This window comes from Onychomys torridus, chromosome 4 (genome assembly GCF_903995425.1).
Source record: "Onychomys torridus chromosome 4, mOncTor1.1, whole genome shotgun sequence".
NCBI classification, from domain to species: Eukaryota; Metazoa; Chordata; class Mammalia; order Rodentia; family Cricetidae; genus Onychomys; species Onychomys torridus.
The window spans coordinates 104,508,557-104,536,409 of record NC_050446.1 but is presented as its reverse complement, the minus strand read 5'-3'; the positions used below and the strand labels follow the sequence as shown (position 1 = coordinate 104,536,409).

At 46.8% G+C, this 27,853-nt stretch overlaps 1 protein-coding gene across 2 annotated transcripts; it reads right to left on the bottom strand.

Moving 5' to 3' along the window:
- Tgm6 (transglutaminase 6) lies at positions 1–27,853 on the bottom strand. 2 transcript variants are annotated; one of them, XM_036186022.1, is made up of 13 exons: positions 27,711–27,853; positions 17,585–17,758; positions 16,809–17,051; positions 15,657–15,775; positions 13,859–13,987; positions 11,869–12,046; positions 11,279–11,417; positions 9,831–9,934; positions 9,517–9,759; positions 7,895–8,236; positions 2,804–2,958; positions 2,423–2,556; positions 1–1,273 (listed from the first exon to the last, which is right to left on the bottom strand). In XM_036186022.1, the coding sequence occupies exons 2-13, from the start codon at positions 17,634–17,636 to the stop codon at positions 1,120–1,122; spliced, it is 1,992 nt and encodes a 663-aa protein (XP_036041915.1). In that variant the 5' UTR covers positions 17,637–17,758; positions 27,711–27,853; the 3' UTR covers positions 1–1,119. The 2 variants fall into 2 exon arrangements, with proteins under 2 accessions (XP_036041915.1, XP_036041916.1); XM_036186023.1 differs by lacking the exons at positions 15,657–15,775; positions 16,809–17,051; positions 27,711–27,853.

Sequence of the window (27,853 nt, the reverse complement as noted above, 5' to 3'; positions counted from 1 at the left end):
TTAAAAAAAAGATTTATTTCAATTGCATGTGTTTGGGAGGAGGGTGTGTGTGTGCCTAAGTACAGGTGCCCACAGAGGCCCGAAGCGTTGGATCCCTGGAGTTGGAGTTACAGAAGATTGTGAGCTTTCTGCCATGGGGCTGGGAACCAAACTCAGGCCCTCTAGAAGAGCAGAAAGTGCTCCTAACTGCTGAGCCATGTCTCCAGCTCCCTCATCCTCATTTGTATCCAAGATGTAACACATTGCAAATGTGCCTGTTGCGTTGTTCAAAGTTCTTAAACTGTAGCTTAGTTTTAATTTCCTGGGCTGTCCATAAATTTCAGTGCTAAATTCCATATCCTGTGTCACATTCTTCATGGCCCAGTGGTGGCTACTCTGGTCCTTGTCCCAGGCATCAGTGTCCTGCTTTGACTCAAGTGTAGGATCTGCACAGTGCCAGCCAGCCTGGTTCCAACAAAGAGTGACTGACTGACCCAGGGTGGTTCTGTGGACTCCAGGATGGCCAGAGCCGGAGCATATCCATGCTGACGAGTTTAGGGGAGGACTCTTTTGTCTTCTTCAGCTGCCTGCAGGCAGCTTTAGCCCCTCAAATTCAGAATCAGTGTCTCCACTGAACAGCAAACCTGTTGCTTAAAATCCGATGCTTTTTTAAGAACACGAGTTTGGGGTAACAGTTGGGGGACCAGCGTGGCTCTCAATCCTGCTTCTGCTTTGCGTTATGGCTTCAGGAAGGCTCTTCTGTAATGGTAGTGTTTTGGCCTGTAGAATTCTTGGGCCCAAGTGTGGCCAGGACATTTGAAGAATCGAGAGAAAAGCAAGGAGCGGTGAGCTGCCGGGGCTGAGCTGGCAGATCTAACTAGGCTGGGGCTCTCGGGAGGCTGGACCACGCCATCCTTCCAGCAGAAAGATGACGACAGTTGGAGGCTCCCTCAGGTCTGACATCACCCTTTGTCCTGAAGGGAAGGATTACTGAGTGCAGCGCATCAGTGCTCTGGGAAGGACCTTGCCTAAACTCACGAAGGGGGCAAAGACAGGAAGCAGGGCTAACCCGGACTCCTGGCTCTTATGTGGGAGAAACAAGCAGATGGACAGAGTCCTCCCCAAGTCACTCGCGGCCCCTCACTTGGCTGTGGCCACGTGGATGATCACAAAACCCTTGATGTCGGGGAACTGTGAGCTGACGAGGTCCACCTGCAGCTGCCTTGGGCCACTCTTGGAGGGGGTAATGTTGAATTGGATCAAGGCCCTCTCCTGAGGCTGCAAGGTGGGCACCCTGGAGGCAAGAGCAGGGGAAGAGGCAGACAGTCAGTCCTCTCTCCTTGAGTCTAGTCTGCCTGGCTTTACCCCAGATCCTAGGGATCAAGAGCATTACCCCGTCTATTGCTCACATTTCTCGCCTTCGGCCATGTTCTTCTCTCACGGTGCTGGCCCTGAGCAAGCCTTGCACTTCTCTCCTTGGCTTTAGCTCTAGCATCCCTTCTCCCTTGCTGCCCTTTCCTTTCCTAACACACCAGGAGCCCAGAACCAGTCTCCCCTTAAAGAGACCTTCCCTTTGCATCAGAGACCTATGCCTGGGAACCCCGTCTTCCTTCTCTATGCCAGAAAAATGCCTCATGTTATCATTATCATTTAGGGACCATTCTAAACGCCAGTAGCCCCAACACTTCTCCTTAATCCCACCCCACCTTCTCTCAAGGGCTGTCTCTGGTGCCCTAGAATGTGGAGATTCATCCCTCATACTCTTCTCATGGCAACAGCCATCTTAGTGTCCCTGATAACATCCATGTGGCTCAGAGCACAGATTAGTATGACCAAGGACTGTGTATTGACTAGAGAGTAAATGAATGAATAAGTGAAAGAGTGGGTAAACAAGAGAGCAAATTAAACAGTGGGTGGCTAATGAATGAACCAATCAAAACTGTGCTGAGTGAATGAATAACTGATGAGCGAAAAGATGAATAAAAGAGTGGATAATGAATGAATGAAAGGCAGCAAATGGGGCTGGAGAGTTGGCTCAGAGGCCGAGACCACTGGCTGCTTTCTAGAGGACCTGGGTTTGATTCCCAGCACCCACATGGTGGCTCATAACCAAATGTAACTCCAGATCCATGGGATCCCAATGCCTTCTTTTGGACTCAGTGGGGATCAGACATGCACAGTACACAGGCATGCATGTAGCACAACAATCACATATAAATAAAAAAACTTGAAGACAGCAAGTGAACGTTAAGCAAGTGGGTAAATGAATGAAAATGAGTAACGTGTGTGAATCTGCTAGGCAAGTGAAGTAATGGTTAAATGGATAAGGGCTGGTGTTGTGGGCAGTAGGTGTGTCCCTGAAGCCCAGCGTATCTCCTGCTACCTCCTCAGTGCCTGTTCTTGGCCCGGTCCTGTCCTTGTCCATCGACAGTCCATCACTTACTCAATACTGAGCTGTCCTTGGAGGAGGCCACTGCCTTCTACCATCAGCTTACAGTCCTTCACGCTCTCTGAGAGGGGGTTGACCACCAACACTTCCACAGCAACTGCTGCTCCTACCACCGCTGGGCCCAGCACCTGGAGAGGCAGCATCTGTGAGTCACCCAGCATCCTCTGCATCCCCACTTCCCTGAAGCACATGGTTCAGGCTGGGCCAGAGAATGTGGCATTACTCGTAGCCACCTCTGCGTCCACACACCCTACTAGAATGCCACAGTCTTCTCCACCCTTGAGAGGTGAGGCTGATGCTCAAGGCTCAGACCCCAGTGTTGGAAACCCTCCACCAGCCCTGTCAGACACAGTGTGACATGTGGTCAGGAGTCACCTTGATGGTGATGAAGTCCTCCAGAGTAATGTCCTTCTCCACCAGGAGCTTCTCTCCTTTACTGACAAGGCACATGGCAGCCAACAGGATCTTCTTGTCCTCTGTCAGGTCTTCTTTGTATTGAGAGTAAGATATTGTGACTGGGATCTTCTTCTCTGAAAGGTAGAGCATACAGGAGACTGAACCCAAGGCTCAGAGAGGGTGTTTTCTTACCCAAAGTCCCACAGCAAGAATCCACATACAACTGGGTTCAAATCTAGGCTAGGGAGTATCAGGATACCAGGCTGTCCTCCAAGAGTGCCCAGACAGCTGCATGAGCTCTTCATAATTATTCAAGATGGAAATCTTTGATACACCATCTGTCCGTCCCACCTGAAATTTATTTACTGTTTATTGGGTGCTTTTTATATAACAGGTCCAGAGAAGAGAGATCAAACAATGGCTCTCAACTTCCAAGCTCATGGAGGCAACTTCCTTGTGATGTCTCCAAGCATTGCTTGGCCATGAAGGGTTGGCTTTAGTCAGCTGTGGGCAGGCTTCACTCATATTCTCTGTCAGTACTCATGCTTGAATTCCCATGGTCCAGATCTTCTGTCTCTCTCTCTCCCCAGCCACACACTCAGTGCCTAGGCATTCTCTTCTTGTGGAGCTCACTACAAGCCATAGCTAGCTCTTGGCTCTATTTGGATTTTTTGACCTCTATTTATCTCATGTGTGTGTGCATGTGCACAGATGCAATGAGTCCTCTTTCTTTGCCCAGGGCTCTGCAACAATCTATTCTTCTGCCACTTTATTTTCCCTTTATTTCTGACCCCAAAAGCATTTGAGTTTTTACTTAGGGAAGATGCTTTAATGTCCTCATTAGCTCAGAGTTTTGCATACAGCATGCTGCTCCTATATGCCAAGCAGTTGATCTCTGTGTTAAGATGCTATAAGGCACATTATATTGGTAAACTGTTGCGTGTTGTTTAGAGCCACTGAGAAGCTGGCTCCAGAAGTGTGGTTGTCCCCTCCCCCAATCCTCACACAAACATGTTTGTCTCAAGTGTCTTCCAGGGTCTGGGGATGGGCTGCTTCACTTCAGTCTGTGACAGGGAGGGGGAGGGAACAGCAAATATCCCAAGAGTGAAACACTGTGTCCTTGAGAAGAGCTGGAAGGCAAGCCATTTCCAACAGACATTACCACTGTTTATCACACAATCTGAAGGAGCCTGAAGTGGGAAAGAGACCCCACGAGTTTAGCCAGGGGACTAAGTTTAGTCATGGAGAGAAAGCTCAGTTGGGAACTCAGTTGTCAGGCTCAATCAGCCTCCCTGGTTAGTTTCTGTTGGATGTTGTGAGCACCAGACTCGGTCTCTTCAGCTGTAGCTTTGTTCTTTTACTTGGACACCCCACCCCACCAAAGGGGACACTACTCTGTCCTGACTCTCTTGATTGGGAATTCCAGCTGGCTGCCTTAAAGGGCTTTCCCAGTTGATTTCTGGTGAGTGTTTCAAACTTATTTTATTTTAAAGTTTCATTTAATGTGTGTGGATGTTTGGCCTGCACCACTTGCATGCTTGGTGCTGGTGGAGGACAGATGGCATCAGATCCCCTGGGACTGGAGATCATTATGAGCCACCAGGTGGTCACTGGAAATTAAACCTGGGTCCTCTGGAAGAGCAGCCAATGCTCTTACCTGCTGAGCATCTCTCTAGCCCCTTTGCTGGGATTTTTTGAGTGCTCAATTTGAGTTTCTCTCTCTCTCTCCTTCTTTCCCTCTCTTGATTACTTAGTAAATTCACTCATTAAAACAGGTGGAGGCAGAGACAGGTGGATCTCTGTGAGTTCGAGGCCAGCCTGGTCTACAGAGTGAGTTCCAGGAAAGGCTCCAAAGCTACACAGAGAAACCCTGTCTCAAAAACAAACAAAAAACAAACAAACAAACAAACAAAAAACAAAAAACAAAACCAAAACCAAAAAACAAACAAACAAGAAAACCCAGAAAATATGTTACAGTAGATCATTCCCTGAACCACACAAAACAGATTCTCCCCTGTTTGCTGGGCTCCCTTCCTTTCTTCTGTGGGTTATTACTAGAAGAATCCTTGCTACAATAACAATAATTTTGGAAATAAACTTTTATTAAACGACTAGGGTGTACTGGGAACCTGGAGGCACTTTCATGGATGAACTAATAAAATCCTTATAGTCCATGCATAGATATTGTAACTATTTTTCCCCAACTTGCAGTAATATAAAAAATAAATGAAGAAGTAGATAATATATGTTCATTAGATAATAGACATTATGCCAAGTACTTTATATTTATCATTTACTTCTTTCATGGTCATAGACCATGATTCTTCAAGAGTGGTCCTGGGACCAGCATCATCAGAATCAACTGGAAACTCATTGGAATGCAAAGTTCCATCTTGGAGAACCAACATATGCTGCCAGTGATGCACTTGGGCAGAGTGTTGGTCCCAGTTAAGACCCTGAGAAAGCTGGCCCCTCATGAAGTGCAGATCCCCAGTCATGAACTCCATTCTCAGTTAAGAAATGCTGAGTCTCTTCCCCTCAAGCAGTGATTCTCCACAGCACCTCAGCCAGCCGGAAGTAATAAACAGCATCTGAATATCCATCCAGCACAGCAGATACCCTTTCTTCTCAAGCTCACATGGAACATTCACCAAGACAGATCATATTCTGTGCCATAAATAACATACTAATAACTGCAAAAATAGAAATAATGCAGTGTGTGCCCTCATACCAGGGGAATCTAATAGAAAACAATAACAAAGAGAACTGGAAAATTCACAATGCTGGAGGTTAAGGGATATGCTACTTTAAATAAAAAAGATGAGCTTTGCTACTTAACTCAGGCTGGCCTTGAACTCATGCTCTACCTGCCTAAGCCTCCTGATCACTAGATTAGATATTTGTTCCACTGTGCCTAGTTCAAATTCTAAAAGAATATGAGCCGAAGAAGAAATGACAAGATAAAATTTTAAATATTTTAAACAAAATGAAAATAAAAATACTTTGTGAGGAATGTCAAAAGTGGTGCTTAGAAGGCAATTTTTATTATATATATATATATATATATGTATGTATATGCATATATATGGCAGATTGAAAATGATTAGTCTAGGTGTCCACAGGAAAATGGAAAACTTAAAGCCAGCTTATACAGAAGAAGGGGAATGTAAGAGCTGGGCCTGGCGGCACGGGTCTACATCAGCGCTGCTTGGGAGGCGGAAGTAGGAGGACCCCAATTCAAAGCCTGCTGAGCAGACAGGGTGAGTCAAGGCTAGCCTGGGCAAACTGGTGAGACCCTGTCTCAAAATAAAATGAAAACGTGGAGGGGGCAGGGGTGTTACTCAGGGTGAAGAGCCTTCAAAGCATAAAGCTCCACACTCAATCTGCAGGAGAACAGCAACCGACCAAGCAGACAAAGAAAGGAAGACAGGCATCCTACAGAAGTAGCACAACCCGAAAGAAAGAGGAAGGGAATGACATTAACTGGAGTGGAAATCAATGAAAGTTAAAACAAACAAACGAAAAAATCAGCATTGAAAATCAACGAAACCTGAAGCTGGACTTTGAAAAACAAATACCTTGATTTTGTTAAAAAAATTAAGTTCAGTAAAAGGATATCTATGAAGAGCTTATAAAGTGAGCTATAATATACTAGGAAGAGTGCACAGCGTGGCGATATTTAATTAGAACTAACTGGGCTTTTCACAAGGCAAACAGGCAGGGGGCGTTTAGAAGGGAAACCTGTCAACAGTTTGTAGGTAGGTGGTGAGATAAGAGGCGATTTTTCTCTTTTGCTTTTGAGTTCTTTAATGAATATGTATTATTTTGAACATGAAAAAAATGCTAAAAGCCAGGAGATGTTATTTTATCCCATTATAAAGTGTTGTTTTGTGATTTGGATTTTGTGACAAGAAATGACATAAAGAGCTAAGGAGAGCGTTGTGCCTCCTTCGTGTGTTTTCAGCCTGTCTAAGCCCACGAGGTGTGTTTGCAAGGAGCTGGTGGCTGGGGGTGGGGGGGACAGCAACCAAACCCTGTTCAGCTGTATCCTTAGAATCCAGACAGTGGTGTGAGAAGTGAGGCACACAGAGGCTATGCACAGACGTCCACAATGCACATGTGTGTTTAGAGAATTAGGACAGACAGAGACAGAAATGGGAGACAGAAAGAGGGATGGTATGTGTGAAGAGTGAGGGAGAGACAGAACACGGAGAGAGATGAAGTAGGAAAGGAAGGAGGAGCAAACAAGCGGGGTCCATCTGGAAAATCACACATAACGCGTGATGTGTTCAAGGCTCATGAGAAACATCCCTGACTGACTGAAAGAAAAGCAACAGGCCAGTTAAAAATCACTCAGACCTTTTCTAAAGGCCTAGGGCCATGCCATTTCACAGTGAAATGCCAAGTGTGGCTTTTAGGCTTTTAGGCCCCACCAAGTGAGCATCCCTGGCATGGCATGAGCCAGCTCGTATGCAGCCTGGAGACCAAAGGCTGAGTGCTGAGTTGCTGGCACTGGGAGTGTTCCGGGTGTGGAACCCTACCCCCTCTCTACCCTGGTCCAGGAGTTCCTCCAAGCCTGGCTGTCTGGGTTCGGGTCCTGCCACCACAGGTACCAGGTGTGAATTTGAACTCTGGGTGTGGGTCTACTTCTCTGAAGGATGGAGTCATTGCTGGCACCTAGGATGTGTGTGGAATTTAGAAGAGTGACACAGAGTATGTCCTGTATACTGTGACATGCTCCCAGCATGTGCTTATTTGGTCTGTAAATAATCACATTGATTGTGATGACTAGGTGACAGGTCACCTCACCCCTAAGGCCAGTTTGCCACCAGATAACTGTGGGCTTGATTTGCCATTATAGTAAAGTGAACCACATGGTCATGATTTCCTCCTCTGACCTTCAATTTTCTTGTCTGTAAAGTGGGGGCAAGAGACAGGCACTGATATCAAAGCTTAGGGCCATCCTTCCTGGAGATGAATCTGGGAATCTCCCTCACTGCTGCTCATCCCCCAGTCAACTTGGAAAAGGAGGTGTATTGGCCAGAGCCCACTGGGCCACCCTGATCTTACCTTCTTGTGGCCCCAGCTTCACTGTGTGGGATTCACGCAGGATCTCTGCCACTGGCTTGCGGGTGTAGAGGATGGTAGCACCACTTAGATTGACTCGGACCCGCTGGACCCTGGAGGTGAGGCTGGTCAAGCACAGAGCTAGCCTCAGGTCCTGGCCCAGCACCGGTGGCTCCAACACTTTGAACTTGCCAGTGATGCTGGGTTTGGTGGCTGGTTCCAGGAGGTCATCTCGCCAGACACCACGCATACCGGCCCTTCGGATCCGCCTCCTCCTACCCCAGGCTTCAATGCTGAGCAGTTTCTTCACAGCTTTGCTATACACCTGCCTCTCCTTCCGGGACCCTGCAGGGTATCCTTGCATCAGACACAGGCAGCACACTCTCCCTCAACCCAGGTCCACACTCTGTTGCTCTGGGCAAACACACCACTTGTCGCCATTTTATATTCTCATGATTCTTGGGAACTCAAACTGGAAGCCCAAGAATCATAGGGAGCCCTTTGCCAAATGCCCATGTTTGCCTCTCTGTTTAAATATACTTTACAACAGTTGCTAACACATCAGGTCAGGAAAATTTCATGTAAATATGCAGGTTTTTAACAGGGTGAAAAGAAGCTCATTATTGCCATCATGTAATGGGATGCTAATTTCTTCTTAGGCCAAAAACCATCCCAAGACTCCATGTTCGCAATTCCAGAAAGTCTCTGCAGATGGCAGATCAGCTCCCCCACCCCCGTCCCCCAGCCTACTCCGAAGCAACAGGAAGAGAACAGAAGGGTGGAGATTTCTAGCAGAGATGGGAACTAAGGCAGTGCTGGTGCCGTGAGGTATGGATGCTTGAGAGAGCCGAGGCGAGGTTTGGAGTGTAAACGTGGAGTACCCCACCACAAATGGGAGATGGCTCCATGGCAGTCTCATCAGTGTTAGGGCGCCTCAGATGGTCTGGGCAATGCCTGAAGGGCATGCTGTAGTGGACACAACAGCCCTGGCAGAGACATTCAGAACAGACTCACCCTCCTCCCCACAACTGCTAGCATCCCTGCTCTGGTTGTGCTCAGAGAGCAGCAGGGGCAAACTCTGATTCCAGTTTGAACCACATCTTAATCACTTGGTAGCATGTCTTGACAAACATAAGTGACTGGCTGTATGGGTCAGATTACCACCCCATGCAGGGACCTGCTTCCCTATGGGAAAAGGAGATCGTCAGAGTACAGTGTTGGAAGTGACAATGAGAAAAACATCCATCTTGTTTTTGTACCCCAACAAATGCAAGTTCTTCCGTAACTCAGGGACCTGAGTCCGACCTGTGCCATTGCTACCACCTGCTCCTGTCTCCATGATCACTTGGTACAACTGTTAACCCATGTGCATGCCTGTGCAATCCTTGGCATATGGCAAACGTTGGAGGAAACAACACTATTATCGCTGTATATGGGAAAGCTAGCCCAGAAGAGGCGTGCAGCAAGCAGAGAAAGCAGGTGCCGGCAGCACAGACAGCGCCGAACTGCAGCTACTGTGGCCATCCTCACATTTGGAGGGGATCCGGCTCCAGATTTTCCGTGGGCCTTCTGAAGCCCACAGACCATCATGGGGAGGCTGATAAAGTCTGCTCCACGGCCCTCACCTTCTGGATACTTGTAGAGGCCTGTGATGTCCACACGAGAGTCACTGCCCACCGCCTTGGTACTGATGCACCTGCCGATCTTCTTCGTGTCTGAGTACACACGCTCCCGCCTCTTGTCCTCGTGCCACAGCCAGGTGATGTAGTCTGCATTGACCTCGGCAAAGACGAAGGGGCCATCGTGGGCTAGGTGCACATCGCCCTCACGGATGGCGGTGACTGAGGCAGGGCCGCACTGGAACATGCCTGGGCAGAAGGAGGAGTAGAGATGAGCAGTGTGCTGCCAAGGGGCTCTGGGCCCACCCAACGATCCCTACCTTCACTCTCTTCTTGGGGCGTGGCGTCCAAAACCTGCCAGCCATCATATGAGGGGCCCAGGTCCTGTCGTGCAAACCAGCTTTCATTCCAGACATGGAAATTCCTGCCAGAGACACACGGGCAAGGCAGCTGTGTGCATACAAAGGCCCAGAGAAGGCAAGTCCCTACTGAAGACCAGCCAGTGCTGGGGCTGCACCCCATGACCCACTCATTCACATTTGTGTGTGCATGATTGTGTGTACACAGACCAACAACCTGCTTTCAAGATACCAGAAATACAACTGTAGGTAAGACCAAAGATCTTGCCCCCACGCTGCTCATGCTGCCTGGTTAATGTAAGTATATGTGTGTGTGCATGTAGGCATGCGTGTGTGTTTATATGTGTGAGTCTCGCACGTTTGTACGTGTGTGTGCTTCTATGCTTGTGTGTCTGCATGCTTGCATATCTGTGTGTGTTCATGCCCTTGTGTGCATGAGGACTTTTATTTTTGTGTGTGCTTGTATGTTCCTGCACCTGCATGCTTGCAAGTTTGTGGGTATTTGTGACCTTGTGTGTATGAGTGCTTGTATGTTCATGTATATTTGTCATGTATATTTGTGTGTTTGCATGCTTTTGGTTTTTTCATGTGTTTATACATCTTCCTACTTGTATGTTGGTGTATGTTTTGTTTCCAAGTGCTTACGTGTATATATGTATGTATGTATGTATGTATGTATATGTCTGTCTGTCTGTATTTATGTGTGTGTCTCTCTGTGTGTGCAGTGTGTGTAAGTATGTGCATATGTGTATATCCTTGCGTACACACGTGTGTGTTTTTGTTTTAATGAAGATTACAGGAAGACAGGGACCCTCAAACACTGTAACAAAAACTGTGCAGAAAATGAGGGACCTGTCCCAGAGAACGGCTGCTGGAAACCTACTGTAGGTAAAGGACTTCTCCGATGAGGCCTATATTCAAGGATCAGCCAGAGAAAGGCTGAAGGGAACAGTATTCTGGGTAGGAGGAGTAGTGTATACAAGGTCAGGAGACAGGAAATTGTGCTCAAGAACTAGGAGATGTGTAAGTATCTTGGGAGTAATAAACAGGAGGGTAGGTAGGGTGTAGGCTGTGCAGACATTGTGTAGGCCCTGGTGAGGAGGTCTTGACCATTTTCAGCTTCCTGTGCTCACAGTGAGAATATGTGATTAGGAACAGTGGTGTTACTTGTACAAGGCTACACAGTAGAGGGAGACCAGATCCTGCTTTACTGAGCTGGTGTTAAGGTGGCAGTGAAATCCTCTGGGGAGGCCGCTCTCACTGCAAAATACATTGGTAAACATCTGGGGGCCAGATGGAGGTGACAACATCAGGAAGAGAGGTTTGTATAAGGAGAAGAGAGAAGGATCCAGTACTTAGGACTGGACTGGGCAGCCCCTGACCCCGATGCTCAATGGCCCAGGACCTACCACATGCTGTCTTCTGTCAGGTCCTCCAGGGTCCGTCCAAAAGAGTCCACGTATTTGTCCACACTCAGGTTACCATCGGTGTCATGGGCTGAGTTGAAGTTGGAAACCACCCTGGTTGCAATCCCCAGGCACCTGAGGACTGTGGAGTAGCGGGTCAGAGGGAGGTGCCCAGCTGGATGCACCCTGCTCCGCCTCTCTTGCCTCAGTCCCTGTCTCTCCACAGTGGCTCTCCTGTTTCAGAACCACCAAGTCCTCTGGAGTCTCTCAGAGGGCTTTGCTGGAGATGCTACTGTCACCCTTGTCTGGGTAGGCAGGTTCTGGATCCACACAGCAATGCCATGTCCCTTTCTGAGGGGATCCGAGGACCACAGGGCTGACCCATGACAACCAATGAGATGGAGGCAGAGGGAGGATTTATGCCAAATAAAACACCAAATGCCAAAGAAACGAACTGGTTTTTTTTCTCTGTTCTTTAACCTGATTTCTCTTTCCTCTTCATTAACGAAAACTGATTGAGGCATATGCAAATCTATGCAAACACATGCAAGCCAAGGGTTGTATGTGCTGCTGAGAGGCTTTTCTTTCCCTACCTGTGCACATGACTCCAGCAAAGACCCAGCACTGGCCATACTTGACTGGTTTGTATCTGCCCTTGAACCACTTCTGCAGGATGGCCACACTGCCACGCCAGTTCAGTGGGCTGGTGCCACCGCCATATTTGCCCTGCCACTGGCCTTGAACCACGCCCCGGTCATTGTTGCTGTTCACCTGAGCAGAGAAAGTGTGAGTCAGTCCTGGGCAGCCATCCCTACCTTCATTGTCCAATCATCTCCAGTTGGAATCCCAAGTCAGTGGGGTCACCAACAAGTTTAAGTTGCCTGAAAGTTAGGGCACTCTGGTGTGTGTGTGTGTGTGTGTGTGTGTGTGTGTGTGTGTGTGTGTGTGTGTGTCTAGAATGTACAGCACATGATTAGCATGCAAGAGGCCTGGGATTTGATCTCAAACACCTCCCCGAACACAAAACTAAATACAGCCCATTTTTTACACTACTTAAAAATTTCAATTATCTTCAATTTGGATAGTCTGTTGTCAAAAGTCATCTATGATTTGGGAGCATTTCCTGCTCTAAACATCTGTATGTTAGTTAAATTTGGGACTGTCAATGGTACTGTAATCATAGCGGCAGTCTGGTACCTGTTGAACGCTAGCTAATCTGTGCCAAGCACGGTCCTAAGGATTTTACATCAGGAGAGTTAACTTGTTTTAAGTCCAGTGTAAGGTCTTTTATCTTCCTGTATCTGCTGTGTCCCTTTTCCCCAGAGGAGAAAAGTGAAATTCCAAGGGATTAGGGGACCTGCCTAACTGGATTAGCCAAGGGGTGATCCCTTAGTTCAGGACTTGCTGGGACTTGCAGCCTGGGATGCTTCACTGGTGTTGACTCTGACCCCCACCGTCACTCTGAGGTCTTGTGGGGACCAAGGGCATCTGAGAAACACAGCTTTGCTTTTAGAACCCCATGACCTTGACACCCACATGGGGTTGAGGCTGCAGTTACTGATAGACCCTCCCAGAGGACCAGGAAAGCTGCTGTGAGATCGTGTCTGCTAGAAATGACTGGGAAGCCACACCCATGAGACCTCAGTAGTATGGCTGCCTAAACAGGACCTGAACTACAACACCCATGGACATGCCACCTCAGAGGGGGGAGATGATGAGACCGGGAAAAACGGTCTTCCCCAGGGGTGAGCTCCCTAATTTGTTACACAGTACCAAGTGCTCAATCCCCAAATCATATATACACAAGTAACTCTAAACAGACTAAGCAGATTGTATTGATATATTTAAATAGTATATATTTTAGCATCCACACACACATACACACCCCAATAACAATGGAAGAAAAGGAGACCATGCTTTTGAGAAGGAGCAGGGGGAGTGGTACATGGAGGGACTGGAGGGCAGAAAGTGAAGGGGTATAATGATGTAATTGTATTTTAATTAAATAAATAAAAATAATAAAAAAAAATAGTAGGCTCTCTTCTAGCCTTTTGTGGCATGTGGCTTCCAGCTTATGATCAGTTAAAGCAAATACTCCTTCCCTGGAGAAGTGGGACCTGGGCCCATACACCTTTGCCTGAAACGTCCTGGGACTGCTTTGACCACAGAAGTGAGATCACTGGCCAGTCTCCCGGTTTCCAGTCCCCACCAGCCTGGAGGCCTGAGTGAGGGTTGGGAAGTCCAGCAGGCATGGCGTGGACAGAAAACAAGGAGCCCCCAACTACCAGAGCTAAAGGCTTGAGACAGATGACTCTAGCCAACCACCTTGGGGATGGAGCCACAACCATCCAGGAACCCCCAGCAGAAGCATCCAGGAGCTGGGGTAAGCCAGTCCCATGGTGTCCTGCCAAATTCTTGACCTACAGAATTGACTGTCACACAGGTTTTGCTAGCATAGTCTTTGGGTGTGGTTGGTTATGCAGCAGTACAGAAAGCAAGAGGTGACTTGGTGAGATTCTTAGGGTTCGGTGCTGGGACTAGTTTGGGGTATCCTTGAAGGAAGGCTGGTAGTGGCCTCCTTACCATAGCACTGATGATTCTGGTAACATAGACTGGGTCATGGCGGTGGGACACATCCGTGGCTGGGTCATCCTGGTGACTAGGACTTCGGTCCAGGATGGAGAGGCAGATGTTCAGGATGTCCTCTTCAAACTGCTCCCAGAAAAGCTGTACTCAGAGGCCAGGGTCTTATCCATAGTCTAGGCCCTCCCGCTGCCCCACCTGATCTGTGGCTCGTGTTTGTATCAGTTTGCACCGACTCCCCCTGGGGACATTAAAAATCCTTCTTCAAAGGGTCATCTTGGAACCAGAAGTTCAACTTTCCCAAGATTCCCCATGATGGTCCTTGAGCCACATACCTACTTTACTGACACACTCCTTTGCCCCACATGTTCCATGGACATTTGGACCAGCTGATAACATTTAACAACTAGGATTTTCCATTCAAATTATCTCTGAGAATCTGGAAGGTTGAACAATGCTGGGCTCCCGTGGTAGGAAGAAGTTGTTGCTAAGGGTGGTAACTCTTTAGATGGACCCTCAACTTCCAGCATATTATCTCTGACCAGTGCTTGAGCCCTTAGTGCTTTTGACCTCCAGTCTGTCCTTAGTTGGGCAGTCAAGTCCCATGTGGCACCTGGAGTCTCCACCAGCAGAGTCCTTTAGCAGACTCTAGGCTCCCTCGATTTCTAGTCTCAGTTGCTTAGGCTGCTCCCCCTCCTGCCCACCCCCTTCCTGCCCACCCCCTCCTGCCCACCTCCCTGCTGCCCACCCCCCTCCTGCCCATCTAGGTCTTGCCCAACTCTGAGGACCCGAACCTACTATCTATTGTCCCATATGTGGTTTCTTTCACCTTCTCCTGAGCTGCTTTTGCTCCATAGAGCACCCCCATTTTCTTCACCCCCTGGGACTGGTCTTGTAGCTCCGTCATCCCTATGTGTGTAGGTTCTGTATCCTTGTGTCTGAATTGGATAGATGTATGGTTTTTCCCTTGTCATTCCTTGAACAATGCAGGGTAACTATTTAGTATTTCCACTGTTTTGGCGTTAGAGAGCAACTTAGAGAGAAACCAAACACACATGGGTATCCAGGTCCCACACAAATCTGTCTCTGAGAGAAGGGACTTGGGCTTCTGTGGGCTTTAGGGTCTGCAGTGGGGACTGGAATCAGTTTTCTTCAGACATGGACAGGCTCTCAAAGCAGAGTCTCAGACCAACAGTGTCCGCATGATTTGGGAACATGTTTAAAATGCAGATTCCTAGGCCCGGCTCTACAGCTGCTTAAGTCAGACCCTCTGAGGGAGGAACCTGGCCACCTGTGATTTTAGGAGACCCCTTGTGACTCTGATACATGCTCTTGCTTGAGACCCACTGATTGAAGCTACTTATATTTCCACACAGAACTTTTTTTTTTTTTGGTTTTTCAAGACAGGGTTTCTCTGTGTAGCTTTGCGCCTTTCATGGAACTCACTTGGTAGCCCAGGCTGGCCTTGAACTCACAGAGATCCTCCTGCCTCTGCCTCCCAAGTGCTGAGATTAAAGGTGTGCGCTACCACTGCCTGGCTTTCCAAACAGAACTTCTAATTCTAAACTGTATCCAAAGTAACTTCCCCTTTCCAAGGGTCCAGGATAGACATTGGCACAGGGGTGGGTGGGTGGTATTTGAATGAATGAATGAATGAATGAATGAATGAATGAATGGATTTGCCTGCCTTAAGTCAGCCCAGCTTGCCCCTCCTAGGAAGGGGTGGGTAGACAGAACTCTCCCAGGCTGCCTTTACCACCCCAGCCCTTCCACCCCCTCTGGTTGTGCCCCTGAAGACCTGCCCGTAGTTCCAGCCCTGGGCTCGGATGTGCTTCTCCACGCCTCGGAAGATGATGCCACTGTCGTTAAGCACGTACTCTTGCCTCTCCTCCTCCGAGTCCAGAAACACATCGTCCTCTGAAAAGCAGTCAGCAGGCCATGGGGGCTGGGACTTTGTCCCTTCTGGCCTGGGAAGGGCTTAGCCGTATGAGAGAGCCTGGGGGCTGACATGGTCAGGACAGGTCAAGTAACTTACTGGCTCCATCCCCCTCTCTGCTAAGACATCTTTTCTGGGTGTTCCCCCCCCCCCCCCCCCCAAGCAAGGCCTAACCCTTTGAATCCTGATCCATCTCATGTCCCACCTTGATGCCAACAGCAGCCTTATATTTTCTAAACATTAATAAGGTCCTGATCCTAGCTACCCCCTGCCAAGGCCTTGTCATGGGACTGTGTTGTTGCACTAGCCAGATGAATTTCCACCTCATTTGCAAGAGTTAGGCACTGTTATTATTCCCACCTCACAGGTGTGGAAACGGCCTCATTCTGGGATGCAGTTTAGAATAGCCTGACCTGCCGCACATGCATGGATGCTCTCTGCATCCTAGAGCAGCCTGACCTGCCCCACATGCATGGGTGCTCTCTGCATCCTAGAGCAGCCTGACCTGCCTCCTCTCATGCATGGATGCTCTCTGCGTCTTAGAGCAGCCTGACCCACCCCACATGCATGGATGTTCTCTTGCCCACTCTTGAGCTTCTCCAACTTTTCTTAGCTCCCATTTGATCTTCTGGCTTCTCATCAGAAGCCTCTATCTTCCTGCCCCTCTATCTTCCTGCCCCTCTATCTTCCTGCCCCTCTATCTTCCTGCCCCTCTATCTTCCTGCCCTTCTCACACAGGTTCTATTGTCATGTCTGATATTGTGGGACCTGTATCTGGTCCTGGCTCTTGTCTTCCTATCCGTTATCTTACTTCCAAGGCTCCACCCCTAGGCCCCCCACAGATAGACCTGCCTCTGAGGACATGGGTGTGCTACCTCAACTTTCTTTTGTCTGGAGGTCTGTGAATAAGAAAGTGCCAAGAAAATGGATTTTTAGAGTTAAAAATAAATTTCAGCAAGTAGGCTAATTCAGATCTTCCAGGGAACCCTTGGTCTCAGTTATGAAAGCTCCTACCTGGGCACCAGGGATTGAAAAGGAGAATAAAGTGGCCCAGCCTGCGGTCACTGTGTTTCCGGCGGGAAGAGGCCCTGGCACTCAGCAGGTATCGGCCAATGACTGCATTGGAAGGGCTCGCAAGGCTGACAGTGATGGTGTTCTCTGTCTGTTCCCCTTTTGCAGCTGTCCAGATGTCACCTATTTCTAGCTCTGTTGTCTGGAATATGGCTTTGGTGTGAAGAGCCTCAGATGCATGGGGCCCTGGCAGGGAGGAGAAGGGATCAAGAGACTCTGTTCTTAAATATCTTGCTTTAGAGAAGCAGAAATGCTATAGATCTAGAAGCCCAGAGTTTATCCTCCAAATGCTGGAAGGCTGTAAAGGGAAAGATTGGGCAAGCTCAGGGAGCCCAGTGGGGAGAGTGGATGCCTCTCAGCAGCCTTGGCTCTCAACTATCCTTTGGGCAAAGGAGAAAGTGACAGTTAGCATCTTCTCTGGCGGGGGAAAAAAGAAAGGATTTAGGTTCCCAAAGTAGTGAGTATTTTCCACGACCATCAAGAGCCCTTTACATATTTGGATTCCTTTACATACAGAGGGCTCCAGAAAGATTACCTCACAAAGCTGGCTGCTGTGTACTGGTGGAATTCTCCACCTTTCCCTTGGAAATGATCAGAAGCCCACTTCCCAGGGACCTGCTTCTCTCCAAAGCCTGGGTTACTAACTGAAGAATCTCAAATTACTGGTCATAAAATCAGTAGTCTGGGGACCACCCAAGGGTTCTGGCAAGGCCAGTTACCTGTCTCCACAGTGAAGATGAGGGCCTCCTCGCTGTCCAGGTCCCCACTCATCTCCAGGGTGAGATTGAATAACTGGCCCCTTCGAACTACCAGCTCAGGGCAAGGGTAATCTTGGGTGTGGTGGGCGGCACCATTTTCCGAATGCTCCCAGTCCACCTTGGTGATTCTGACCCCTGAGCAGGAAGAGGAGAGAAGTGAGGTCAAGCTTCTGAGGCGACTTCATCTGTCTCCGACTGTCCTCCATCTGCTTCACCCTCTCAGTGCTGGTCAGTCTATTTATGACATGCCATTGGTTCTTGTCATCAACACTACTTAAATTCTGTAAGGGTCTTAGGCCTTGAATCCCAGCCGAGGTAGGTGGATCTCTGTGAGTTTGAGCCAGCCTGGTCTACCTAGCAAGCTCCAGGCCAGCCAGAGATACATAGTGAGACCCTGTCTCAAAACAACAAAAACCTCAAGCCTCAACCAAACAAAATAAGCAAAAACAAACAAACAAACAAACAAACAAACAAACCCTCACACAAACAAAATGCAAAAATCTGAGAATTGAGGGGTTGGGGATTTAGCTCAGTGGTAGAGTGCTTGCCTAGCAAGCACAGGACCCTGGGTTTGATCCTCAGCTTAAAAAAAAAAAAATCTGAGAATTGAAACTAGAATGCAGTTTCTTGTTCAGATTCACTCGAGAACATGGATGTACCACCTCAACTTTCTTTTGTTATTGTCTGGAGGTCTGTGAATAGGTAAGAAAGTGCCAAGAGAATTGATTTTAGAGTTAAAAATAAATTTCAGCAAGTAGGCTAATTCATATCTACAGAATAGACCAATGCTGAAGATTGGTGGCATATTCTTTCCATCAGCTTGTTGTCTGGGTGCCAAGATAGATTGGTGAACAAGAGAGAAATGGTACTGTCTTAAGTGATTGTATGGTAAAGCTCAGTGCTCATGGGTGGGGCCTCTGAGTCAACTACAGTGACCAACTACAGAGCTTGACTTGACCATCTATTGGATGAACTACTTTCTCCTTGAACTATCTATAGCTTACTTTCCTTCCCAGTAGAATGTGGATAATGATGCCATTGGAGTGGTTCTCAGGACAACTTCTTGTCATTTAGATCACTCAAAACATGAGAAATAAATATTCACTGTTATGTTCCAAATGAGCAGGTGCATCACCTGAGTGGCTGAGTCCATACTTGGCTAATTACTGTTTAGGAACGTAAGAGCTCAAAGGACAATGACAGAGGGGACTAATGGAGTCTAAAGAGAGATAAACAAGATCTCCTTGCAAAGGTGGCATTGAGGCTAAGTCTTCAATTGATGGGGCCTCTCTTGGGGAGAGAAGAATGATGGATCTGACCTTGATCCCAGAATCCTCATCCTTTGTCTATTTGAGGTCTGTTCATTTAGGGATTGCATGTTGTACTGAGTACTGGGGACCCAACAGTCTATGGTGCTTCTGACGTTTAGGGAAAAGCTGCTGTGAGGGTAGATTGTTACCAGCAACAGACCACCAAAACTTAGAGGGAGACGAGGAATGGGCTGTGGTACTTGTATATCCATGGGCACTGTTGTACAATTACATTCCTTTTTGTATTCCCCCCTCTGCTTCCTGTCCACCACAAGGGGAACAGTCCTCCTCGCCACACATTCTTGTCACCAAGCTCAGGCATGTGTAGGGCCCAACTGAATCTTCTGAAACATGAACTAAAAAAAAAACAAAACAAACAAACAAAAAAACCCCAAAAAAACCCTCCCTCCTTCATGTCAGATATTTAATGATATTGCTTGAATAGAGCTTGGTCTCCACCACATCCCACAGGAGTAAGTCTGCATGGTACGTTATATATTGCCTGACCAGAATGCCATGTATTCTGATAAAGCTGTGATAAGCGTTCATATACTTAACTATGTTGAACTAAAATTGATTTCTTATTTACCATTTATAGTACAATTGGAATATAATAATTGTGAAATCATAACTGGAGCCAGAAATATATATCAAATTAGTTGCAAGAAATTAATGACAAGAAAGCTGATGTATTAGTAATCTGTTGCTGTTAACCAATTTGCTAACCTCAGAGTTTAGCTGAGGAAAACCAGAATTGCTATGTCACACTAGGTGCCAGTTAGGTTTTTGTCAGCTTGACACAAACTATAGTTATCTGGGGAAACAGAACCTCAAAGAATTGCCTTCATCAGCTTGGTCTATGGGACATTTTCTTGATCGTTAATTGATATAGCAGGGCCCATCCCTGCTGTGGGATGTTCTATATGTCAAATGTGTTTCTCTGATTGATTAATAAATAAAACACTGATTGGACAGTATCCAGGCAGGAAGTATAGGTAGGACAAGCAGAGAAGAGAATTCTAGGAAGTGGACGGCTGAGGGAGAGAGACACTAGACAAGCCATGTGGCAACTTATAGATCAATAGAAATGGCTTGATTTAAGATATAAGAACAGTTAGCAAGAATCCTGCCACGGCCATACAGTTTACAAGTAATGTAAGTCTCTGTGTGTTTACTTGGTTGGGTTTGAGCAGCTGCAGGACTGGCGGGTGAGAGAGATTTGTCCTGACCATGGCCCAGGCAAGACCAGGAAAACTCTAGCTACACATCCCACTATGGGGAGTACCATCTTTAGGCAAGTGGGTCTGGGCTGTATAAGAAAGGTAGCTAAGCCAGCCTGGGGAAGCAAGTCAGTAAGCAGCATTTCCCTGAGATCTCTTCCTCAGTTCCTGCCTTCAGGTTCCTGCCTTGAGCACCTGCTCTGGAAGAAACAAACCGTTTCTTCCTTAAGTTGGTTTTGGTCAATGTTTTATCACAGCAACAGAGAACAAATTAAGACACGTCGTTTTCTGTGAGTCAGGAGCTTGCTCAGCGCTCATCTGGCCACAGCACATCTGGAGATCCTCCTGGGCTCAGTCACACAGCAGCTGGGCTGTACTTGCCTGAAAGCCTGTTTGGGGCGAGAGGACCCACTTCCAATGCTCTTAACTCACATGGTTGAGAAGTCGATCTGAGTTGAGAACTTTAATTCTTTTCCACATGGGACTCTCCTTGTGCCTAACTGTCCTATGACTGGGTACACTTGGTTTGCCTCTAGACAAGTGATCTAAGAGACCTAGGATAAAGCTGCAAAACCTTTTGTGTTGTGACCTAAGAAGTCTCACTCTGCTGTCACCTCCACATTCCATTAGTTATGGCAGTTACAAAGGCCTGCATAGATTTAAGGAGCGGAAACATTCCACCTCTTGAAGAAAATGTGTCACTCATAGTTTTTACAAAGAACATAGAAGGTAAGAAATGTAACAATATGATGTGAAATTGAACTAATATTGTTATGGGTTAGATATAAAATGTCCCCAGCTACTGGTGCTCTTTTGGAAGGTCTTGGAAGCTTTAAGTGGGTTTTAGGTAGAAAACATAGGTCACTCACTGGGTGGAATGTGAGTCCTTGGAGAGTCTTATCCTTCTTGTGACTGTCTCCTGTCTTCATGAGGTAAAAAGCTCCTCCACTACATGCTCAGGCACCATGATTTTCTGCCCATGGTCTAAAGGACCATGGCCCAAAGCTGCTAAAGCTGCCATTCAAAATTAATCCTTCTTCTGTCAAGTTACTCTCAGGCCTTTTGTCATAGCAATGAGAAATGTACTGATACAAATACATTTAAAGAGTGATTTCCTGCCTAATGGTACCTGGGATCCTGCTTCTATTTTGTTTGGTGTGTACAGCAGGCATACACTAATTGTGGGCAGAGACACTGAACAGCTTTTATTTAGTAAGATTTCCTATGAAACAAGTAGTTTTCTAAGTACTTTATTTTAATACTTTTTTAGTTATTTTTTATGTGCATTGGTACTTTGCTATGGGTGTTAGGTCTCCTGAAACTGGAGTTACAGACAGGTGTGAGCTGCCATGTGGGTGTAGGGAATTGAACCCGGGTCCTCTGGAAGAGCAGTCAGTGCTCTTAACCATTGAGCCATCTCTCCAGCCCCCCTAAGTATTTTATAAATGTTATCTTCTTTAATCTTCATTAACCATTTGAGGGATGTTTGTCTCAACTTTACAAATGGAAACAGGAAGAGTCACAGACCTTTGTAAACAGTGGAGCTTGGATTCTGGCACCTGAGTCTGTACTTGCATAGAGCCCCTATACTCTGCTACCTTTACTTTTGATCCCATAAGCATCACAGACCCAGAAGTTCAAGACTCTAAAATACAAGAGGAACCTGTATCATAGACATTGTAACAGTGGTTTGGCAAGGGTCATGATCTGAAGAAGGTAGATGTGGTGATTTGAGTGAGAAGCATCCCCTATAGTCTCAGGCATTTAAACACTTAGTTGCTAGTTGGTGGCCCTGCTTAGGAAAAGTTAGGTAGTACAGTCTTGCTGGAGTAGTATGCCATTGGGGACAGGCTTTGAGGTTAAAAGCCTTGATCCATTTTGAGATCACTCTCTCTGTTTCATGCTTGTATTTGAAGATGTGAGCTCTCAATTTCCTGCTCTGGCTGTCATGCCTGCTGCTGGCTGCTACACTTCCCTGACACGATGGACTCCTATCCCTCTGGAATGATAGGTCAAATAAACTCTTCCATCTATAAGTTGATTTGGGTAATGGTGGTTGTGGTTTTTTTTTTTTTTTTTTTTTTTTTTTTTTAATCACAGCCACAGAGAAGTAACTAATACAGAATAACCAATGCAGAAGTTGGTACTGGAGAGCGGGTTGCTGTTGAGAAGAACCCGGGTATACTGTTGTTTGGAAGAATGTGGAAGTCGTTGGAACTTTAGACTTGAAAAGCCACTGAATGTGGTAAGCAGAGCTTTAGCCGTTTGAATAGGAGTCCTGAAGATAGAAGTAGTGAGAGTAATGTGGACTGTAGAGGCTTAGCTCAAGAGGTTTCAGAAGAAAGTGAAGATTTTAACAGTAATTGGGCTAGAGGCCATTCATGATATTTTGGCAAAGAATCCAGCTGCCTTCTGTCCATGTCCTGAGAACTTACCTGAAGCTTAATTAGAAAGCAAAGGACCAATTTCATCAGTGGAGGACATTTCAAGACTACATTATGTTGGATCTGTGGTATGGTAATTATTGATAACCCTTATGCAAGTCTACAGTGAAAAAGAGCAAGTGGGTCAAAATGAAATACAAAATGCACAGTTTAGAGAGAAGAGCACTAGGATGTTTAATGTCACAGCCAAGGAGTATGCTAGAAGAGGCTGTGTTAAGGAGAACAGCACAGTAGAGGAGAGGTCTGCTCTGCACTGGAGCAAGGGAAGGATGCCCTCAGGGAAAGACCCCACCTAGCGAAGTTTCCAGCTTATGAAGGAACACAAGCAGTTATCTTTTCCCAGAAAGGAACTAGACAAAAAATGTTGGTGCTGATGTGATTCAAGGGACCAGGGTCTATCCCATACTGGAGCCAGACTTGGCAGTGTTGTCCACATGGTGCTGGCTTTATGGGCATAGAGGATGGGGGGAGTAAAGAGGTTGTGGATTAGTCCTCTGTAGTCTCAGAGAGCTGCTGAGGCCAGATAGTGTGTAGCAGAGGAGTCCCTGCATAAGAGAGGAAGAGGTCTTCATAGGCCATTGCATGAAGCTGTGAAAGTGAAGCCTGGATTGCACTGGAGATCAAAGATGTTGGAGATATCAGAGCCGTGGGATATCTGTCTGTAAGAGCTGCATACAGGAAGCGGAACAAGCCCAGGAGAGAGATGTATGTTGCAGGCAGAAAAGCTGGAAGGATGGAGCCATCTAAGCCCTTTGGTGATGGCCACAAAGCTACAGGACTTCATGTTTTCCTAACTGGGCTCTGTCTTGCTTTGGTCCAGTATTTTTTTACTACATCCCCATTCTTCCCTATTGGAATGATAATGTATATTCCATGCTATTATATGTTGGGAGTATGTAATTTGCTTTTTTATTTGACAGGAGGTTACAATTAAAAGATTGCCAGAGTTTTAGAAGAGACTTTGGACCTTCAAACAGTGTCGAGACTGTGAAAGAGTCTGGGGACTTTTAAAATTAAATCATACACATTTTGTATTATGATATGGCCACCAACCTATGGTGACCAAGGAGTAGAGTGTTATAGCAGGAATCTTAAAAGTTCTTATTAATAAAATGAAATCTGAGGCCAGTTATTGGGGTGAATGCTGGAAGATCAGAGAAGCAGAACAAACCGCAGCTACCTCACCTTGCCAGTTCCTCAGCTGGTCTTGTTTCCTCAGACTGCAAGCTTCTGAGTCCTCATCCAAATTGCTCTCAGCTGAACTGTGCTGCTCCAAAGCCTAAAAGCTTAACCTGCCAAAATGCTGAACTAACTTAGTTCCTGGTCCTCACACCTTATATACCTTTCTGCTTTCTGCCTTCACTCCCTGGGATTAAAGGCTGGATTTCTGGGATTAAAGGCATGTGTCACCATGCCTGGCTCTTTCTAATATGGCCTTGAACACACAGAGATCCGCCTAGCTCTGCTTCCCAAGTGCTGGGATTAAAGGTGTGCACCACCACTGCCTAGCTTCTGCTATGGCTTGCTCTGACCCATTTTCTAGCCACTGCTTTTGGGCTCTGTATCTAGTGGCTGTTTGTTCTCTGACCCCAGATAAATTTACTAGGGTGCACAATATATTGAGGAACAAAATACCACCACAGAGTGTGGTAGTTTGAATGAGAAATGTCCTCTACAGACTCGGGCATTTGAACACTTGGTTCCTAGCTGGTGGCTCAGTTGAGAAGGTTTAGGAGATGTGGCCTTGATTTACAGAAGAATGCCACTGGGAATGGGCTTTGACGTTAGAAGCTTCACACTGCTTTTAGTTTCCTCTCTCCTCTGTGCTTGGGAATATGAGCTCCTGGCTTCCTGCTCTGGGTGTCAGGCCTCCTGCGTGGTGCCATGCTCCCTCGCTGTGATATTCTCTTATCCCTCTGGACCAGTAAGTCATGTAAGCTCCCCTTTGTATAAACTGCTTTCGGTCCTAGCGTTTTATCATAGCAGCAGAGCAGTGACCGATACAGTAGATGAAAATGCCTACCTTTTTAAAGGTTATAGTATATTTAATTTTTTTTTTTTTTAGCCCCAAAACCATTTTAATAGTAGTTGGAAAGAAAAATAACAGGCCAGGCAAGTTGTAAGTCTCAGCAGTGCGGAGAGGACAGAGATGGAGAAGAGGAAGAGGGAAGCCACGCCTCTTCAGTTAGGGTCCTAGAAAGCAGACACATTTGGCAATGGACATTGAAAGCCACTGTAGAAAGGGGCAGGGTTCTTCAGAGAAACAGTGAGAAGGTCCAAAGGAGACTCCAATCCCCCAAATTCCAATATCTAGAATACCCCAAATATTCAGAAATGGGCTCAGCCTGGACTGTAGGAGGATTTCTGGCGGTTAGATAAAAGCCAGCGTCCCTCAGGAGCTTGTGAAGCCGGTTCCCAAATACCAGGAGTCACTTCCCTTATCACCGGCAGAAGGGACAGATGGCTAGCTGTGGTGCCTACTCATATACCAAGCACATGCTGGCCTCTAGGCTCACAAGTACCTGTGACGTATTTCTAAGTTACATTTAAACTCCCCTCCCCTAAACTCCCTCCAGTTCATGGACTTCCCTCCCTGCAGCTACTCATTCTCCTTATAACCCTGCTATTTCTCAACATCTCACCACACCCCTCTCTCTTTGTTTTCCCCTCCCCCTTCTCTCCCTCATCCCACTCTCTCCTGTCTATTTGTGATAAAGATGCAGATGCCTCAGAAGGTGACAGGAGCTGGTGTGATCTATGACAAAGGAATAGGAAACCAGCACAGACTCCCATGAGGCTTAAGCCCCCTCATCAAGTGCCACCCCCTTTATAACCACCCTGAGCCATGTAGGGCTGAGATAATTATCTCCCAATAACCTTGTTGCCTATTCCTGTGGGATGAGTCAGAACCACGATTATCATTAAGCTTGAATCTCAGAAACCATCTCTCTTATAGCTTCCCAGACCAGGGTCAAGTTTCCTCAGCTGCCCTACCACCTACCTTTCTTCCTTCCTCAACTCTCCCTTCCTCCCTCTCTTTCTGACAGTGTTTCATGCCATCCAGGATTCCCTCAAATTCACTATGTAGGCAAGGATGATCATGAATTATTTTCTAAAATTACAGATTTTTTTCCTTCCTCCACGTCCATATACCCCTTGCACTTTCAAATTCATGGCCTCTTTGTCTTTAATTATTTACAATACACACACACACACACACACACACACACACACACACACCCCTAAATACATAAATATATAACCTGCTCAGTCTACATAACATTATTTGTAGGTAAGCTTTGAACTCTGTCCTTGCTTCTGTATCCTAAGTACCAGCAAAGACATCTGTCACCAAATCTAGCTCCCTCAGCTGAAATCCTTTAAAAAATATATTATTATGCATGTTTATGTGCATGCACAATGTATGTGTGGGCATACATGTGCATGTAGAATGTGTGTGTGTGTGTGTGTGTGTGTGTGTGTGTGTGTGTGTGTGGGCATGGATGCATAGCACACACGCAGGGGGTAGAGGACAATTTTGTGGAGTTGGTTCTCTCCTTGCTCCTTTACATGGCTTCTGGGAATTGAACGTAGGTCTCCAGGCTTGCACTGATAGCACCTTTACTGCCCATACCCACTGAGCTATCTCACTGGCCTGCTGAATTTCTGCAGCTCTTGAAGAGGTAACTTACACACCTAGGCAAGCAAGCTCCTCTTGCTAAGCTAATATCTTTATTCTTTCAACTTCTCCCCACTTCTCCTCCAACACTGCTCTTCCTGTTCTGCCCTGGTGGTTCTGCAGGGAGATTAACCTAGAAATCGTGACCTGACATCTCATGTCCTAGCTTTATAATTCTTCACAGTCCAGGAGGTCATGGTACCCATCTCTCTATGATCTGGCCCTGGAGATGCCCCTGAGGTGACCTAAGTCATTCAGATCCATCGGCATCACACCCTTCTGACTTGCCACCTGTGAAATGGTGGTTAGGACTCTGAGCAGGGAGGTGAGGAGAAAGCCACCATTCTGGTGATTACTTCCAATTGTATCCTAATATGTCTCTCCCTAGTTAAGGGAACAGTGAGATGAAAAGCATGCAGGAAGGAATCTTACACATGAAGCAGTGTGAAGGAGGAAGTAGATACATACGCAGGTCACAGTCTATTGCTGTGGGATATTCTGTATGTTAATTGTGTTGCTCTGATTGGTTAATAAATAAAACTCTGATTGGCCAGTAGCCAGGCAGGAAGTACAGGCAGGACAAGGAGAGAAGAGAATTCTAGGAAGTGGAAGGGTGAGGCAGAGAGACACTGCCTGCCGCTGCTATGAGAGATGTAAGGTAATGGTAAGCCACAAGCCATGTGGCAAAGTATAGATTAATAGAAATGGGTTAATTAAAGATAGAAGAAGTAGGTAACAAGAAGCCTGCCATAGCCATACAGTTTGTAAGCAATATAAGTCTCTGTGTGTTTACTTGGTTGGGTCTGAGTGGCTGTGGGACTGGCGAGTGAGAGAGATTTGTCCTGACTGTGGGCCAGGCAGGACCAGAAAAACTCCAGCTACAGTCTGTCAAGATAACTAAGTGACACTTTCCCTTTATCCCAGCTCAGATACTGCTCTCTGACATGAAAGCATCTGTCCACAACCCATGTTCAAGGATGCTTTACACTTGTTTGCTTATATTTACAGCTCCTCTGTACTTGAGAGTATGGGTTAGGGCTTGGGACCTAACAGATGCCCAGTGAATTTTAGATAAATGATGAACCTCTCTTTCTGCTACTTGGATGGGGTAGAACAAAAAAATCTAATGCTTACCAGTAATCTGGGCCCACCCTTGGTGGACCAGACTCCATCCACATTATGCTTACCCTATACTCTTCACTTAAGTAATCCTATGCGGAGCCCTGTCTTTCCCCCTAACTTCTGCAATAGTCATGAAACAAGCTGCAATGTATCTATGTGGCCTCTGATAAGAATGGCAGATCTGCTGCTAAGTCCTGGTGGGACCTGGGTGAGCTGTTCCCTCTCTTCTGGGCCTAAGTGATTCTATCTGTGAAATGACCCAGAAGGACCTTACGGTTTGGGGAGTCTCTGGCTTGCTGCTGAAACAAGTACCTCTGGTCCCCAAGCGTTCCTCTTGATCTTCTAATCAGTGTGCAGATGTGAAGGTGGTTACACAGCTCCTGGCCAGGTGTCAGGGAGGGGTTGGGGCAGGCAATACCTGATCTGGAACTTCTCTGGTTGACAGATCCTAAGGC

Bases quoted from the DNA above. Each gene is read 5' to 3' on its own strand.
- Tgm6 (XM_036186022.1), bottom strand. From the start codon at position 17,636: ATGAGTGGGGACCTGGACAGCGAGGAGGCCCTCATCTTCACTGTGGAG. The intron at 17,052-17,584 runs GTAACTGGCCTT...CCTCCCTGCCAG, and splicing joins CATCTTCACTGTGGAGACAG to GGCCCCATGCATCTGAGGCT. The intron at 9,760-9,830 runs GTAGGGATCGTT...CCTTCTGCCCAG, and splicing joins GCCCCAAGAAGAGAGTGAAG to GCATGTTCCAGTGCGGCCCT.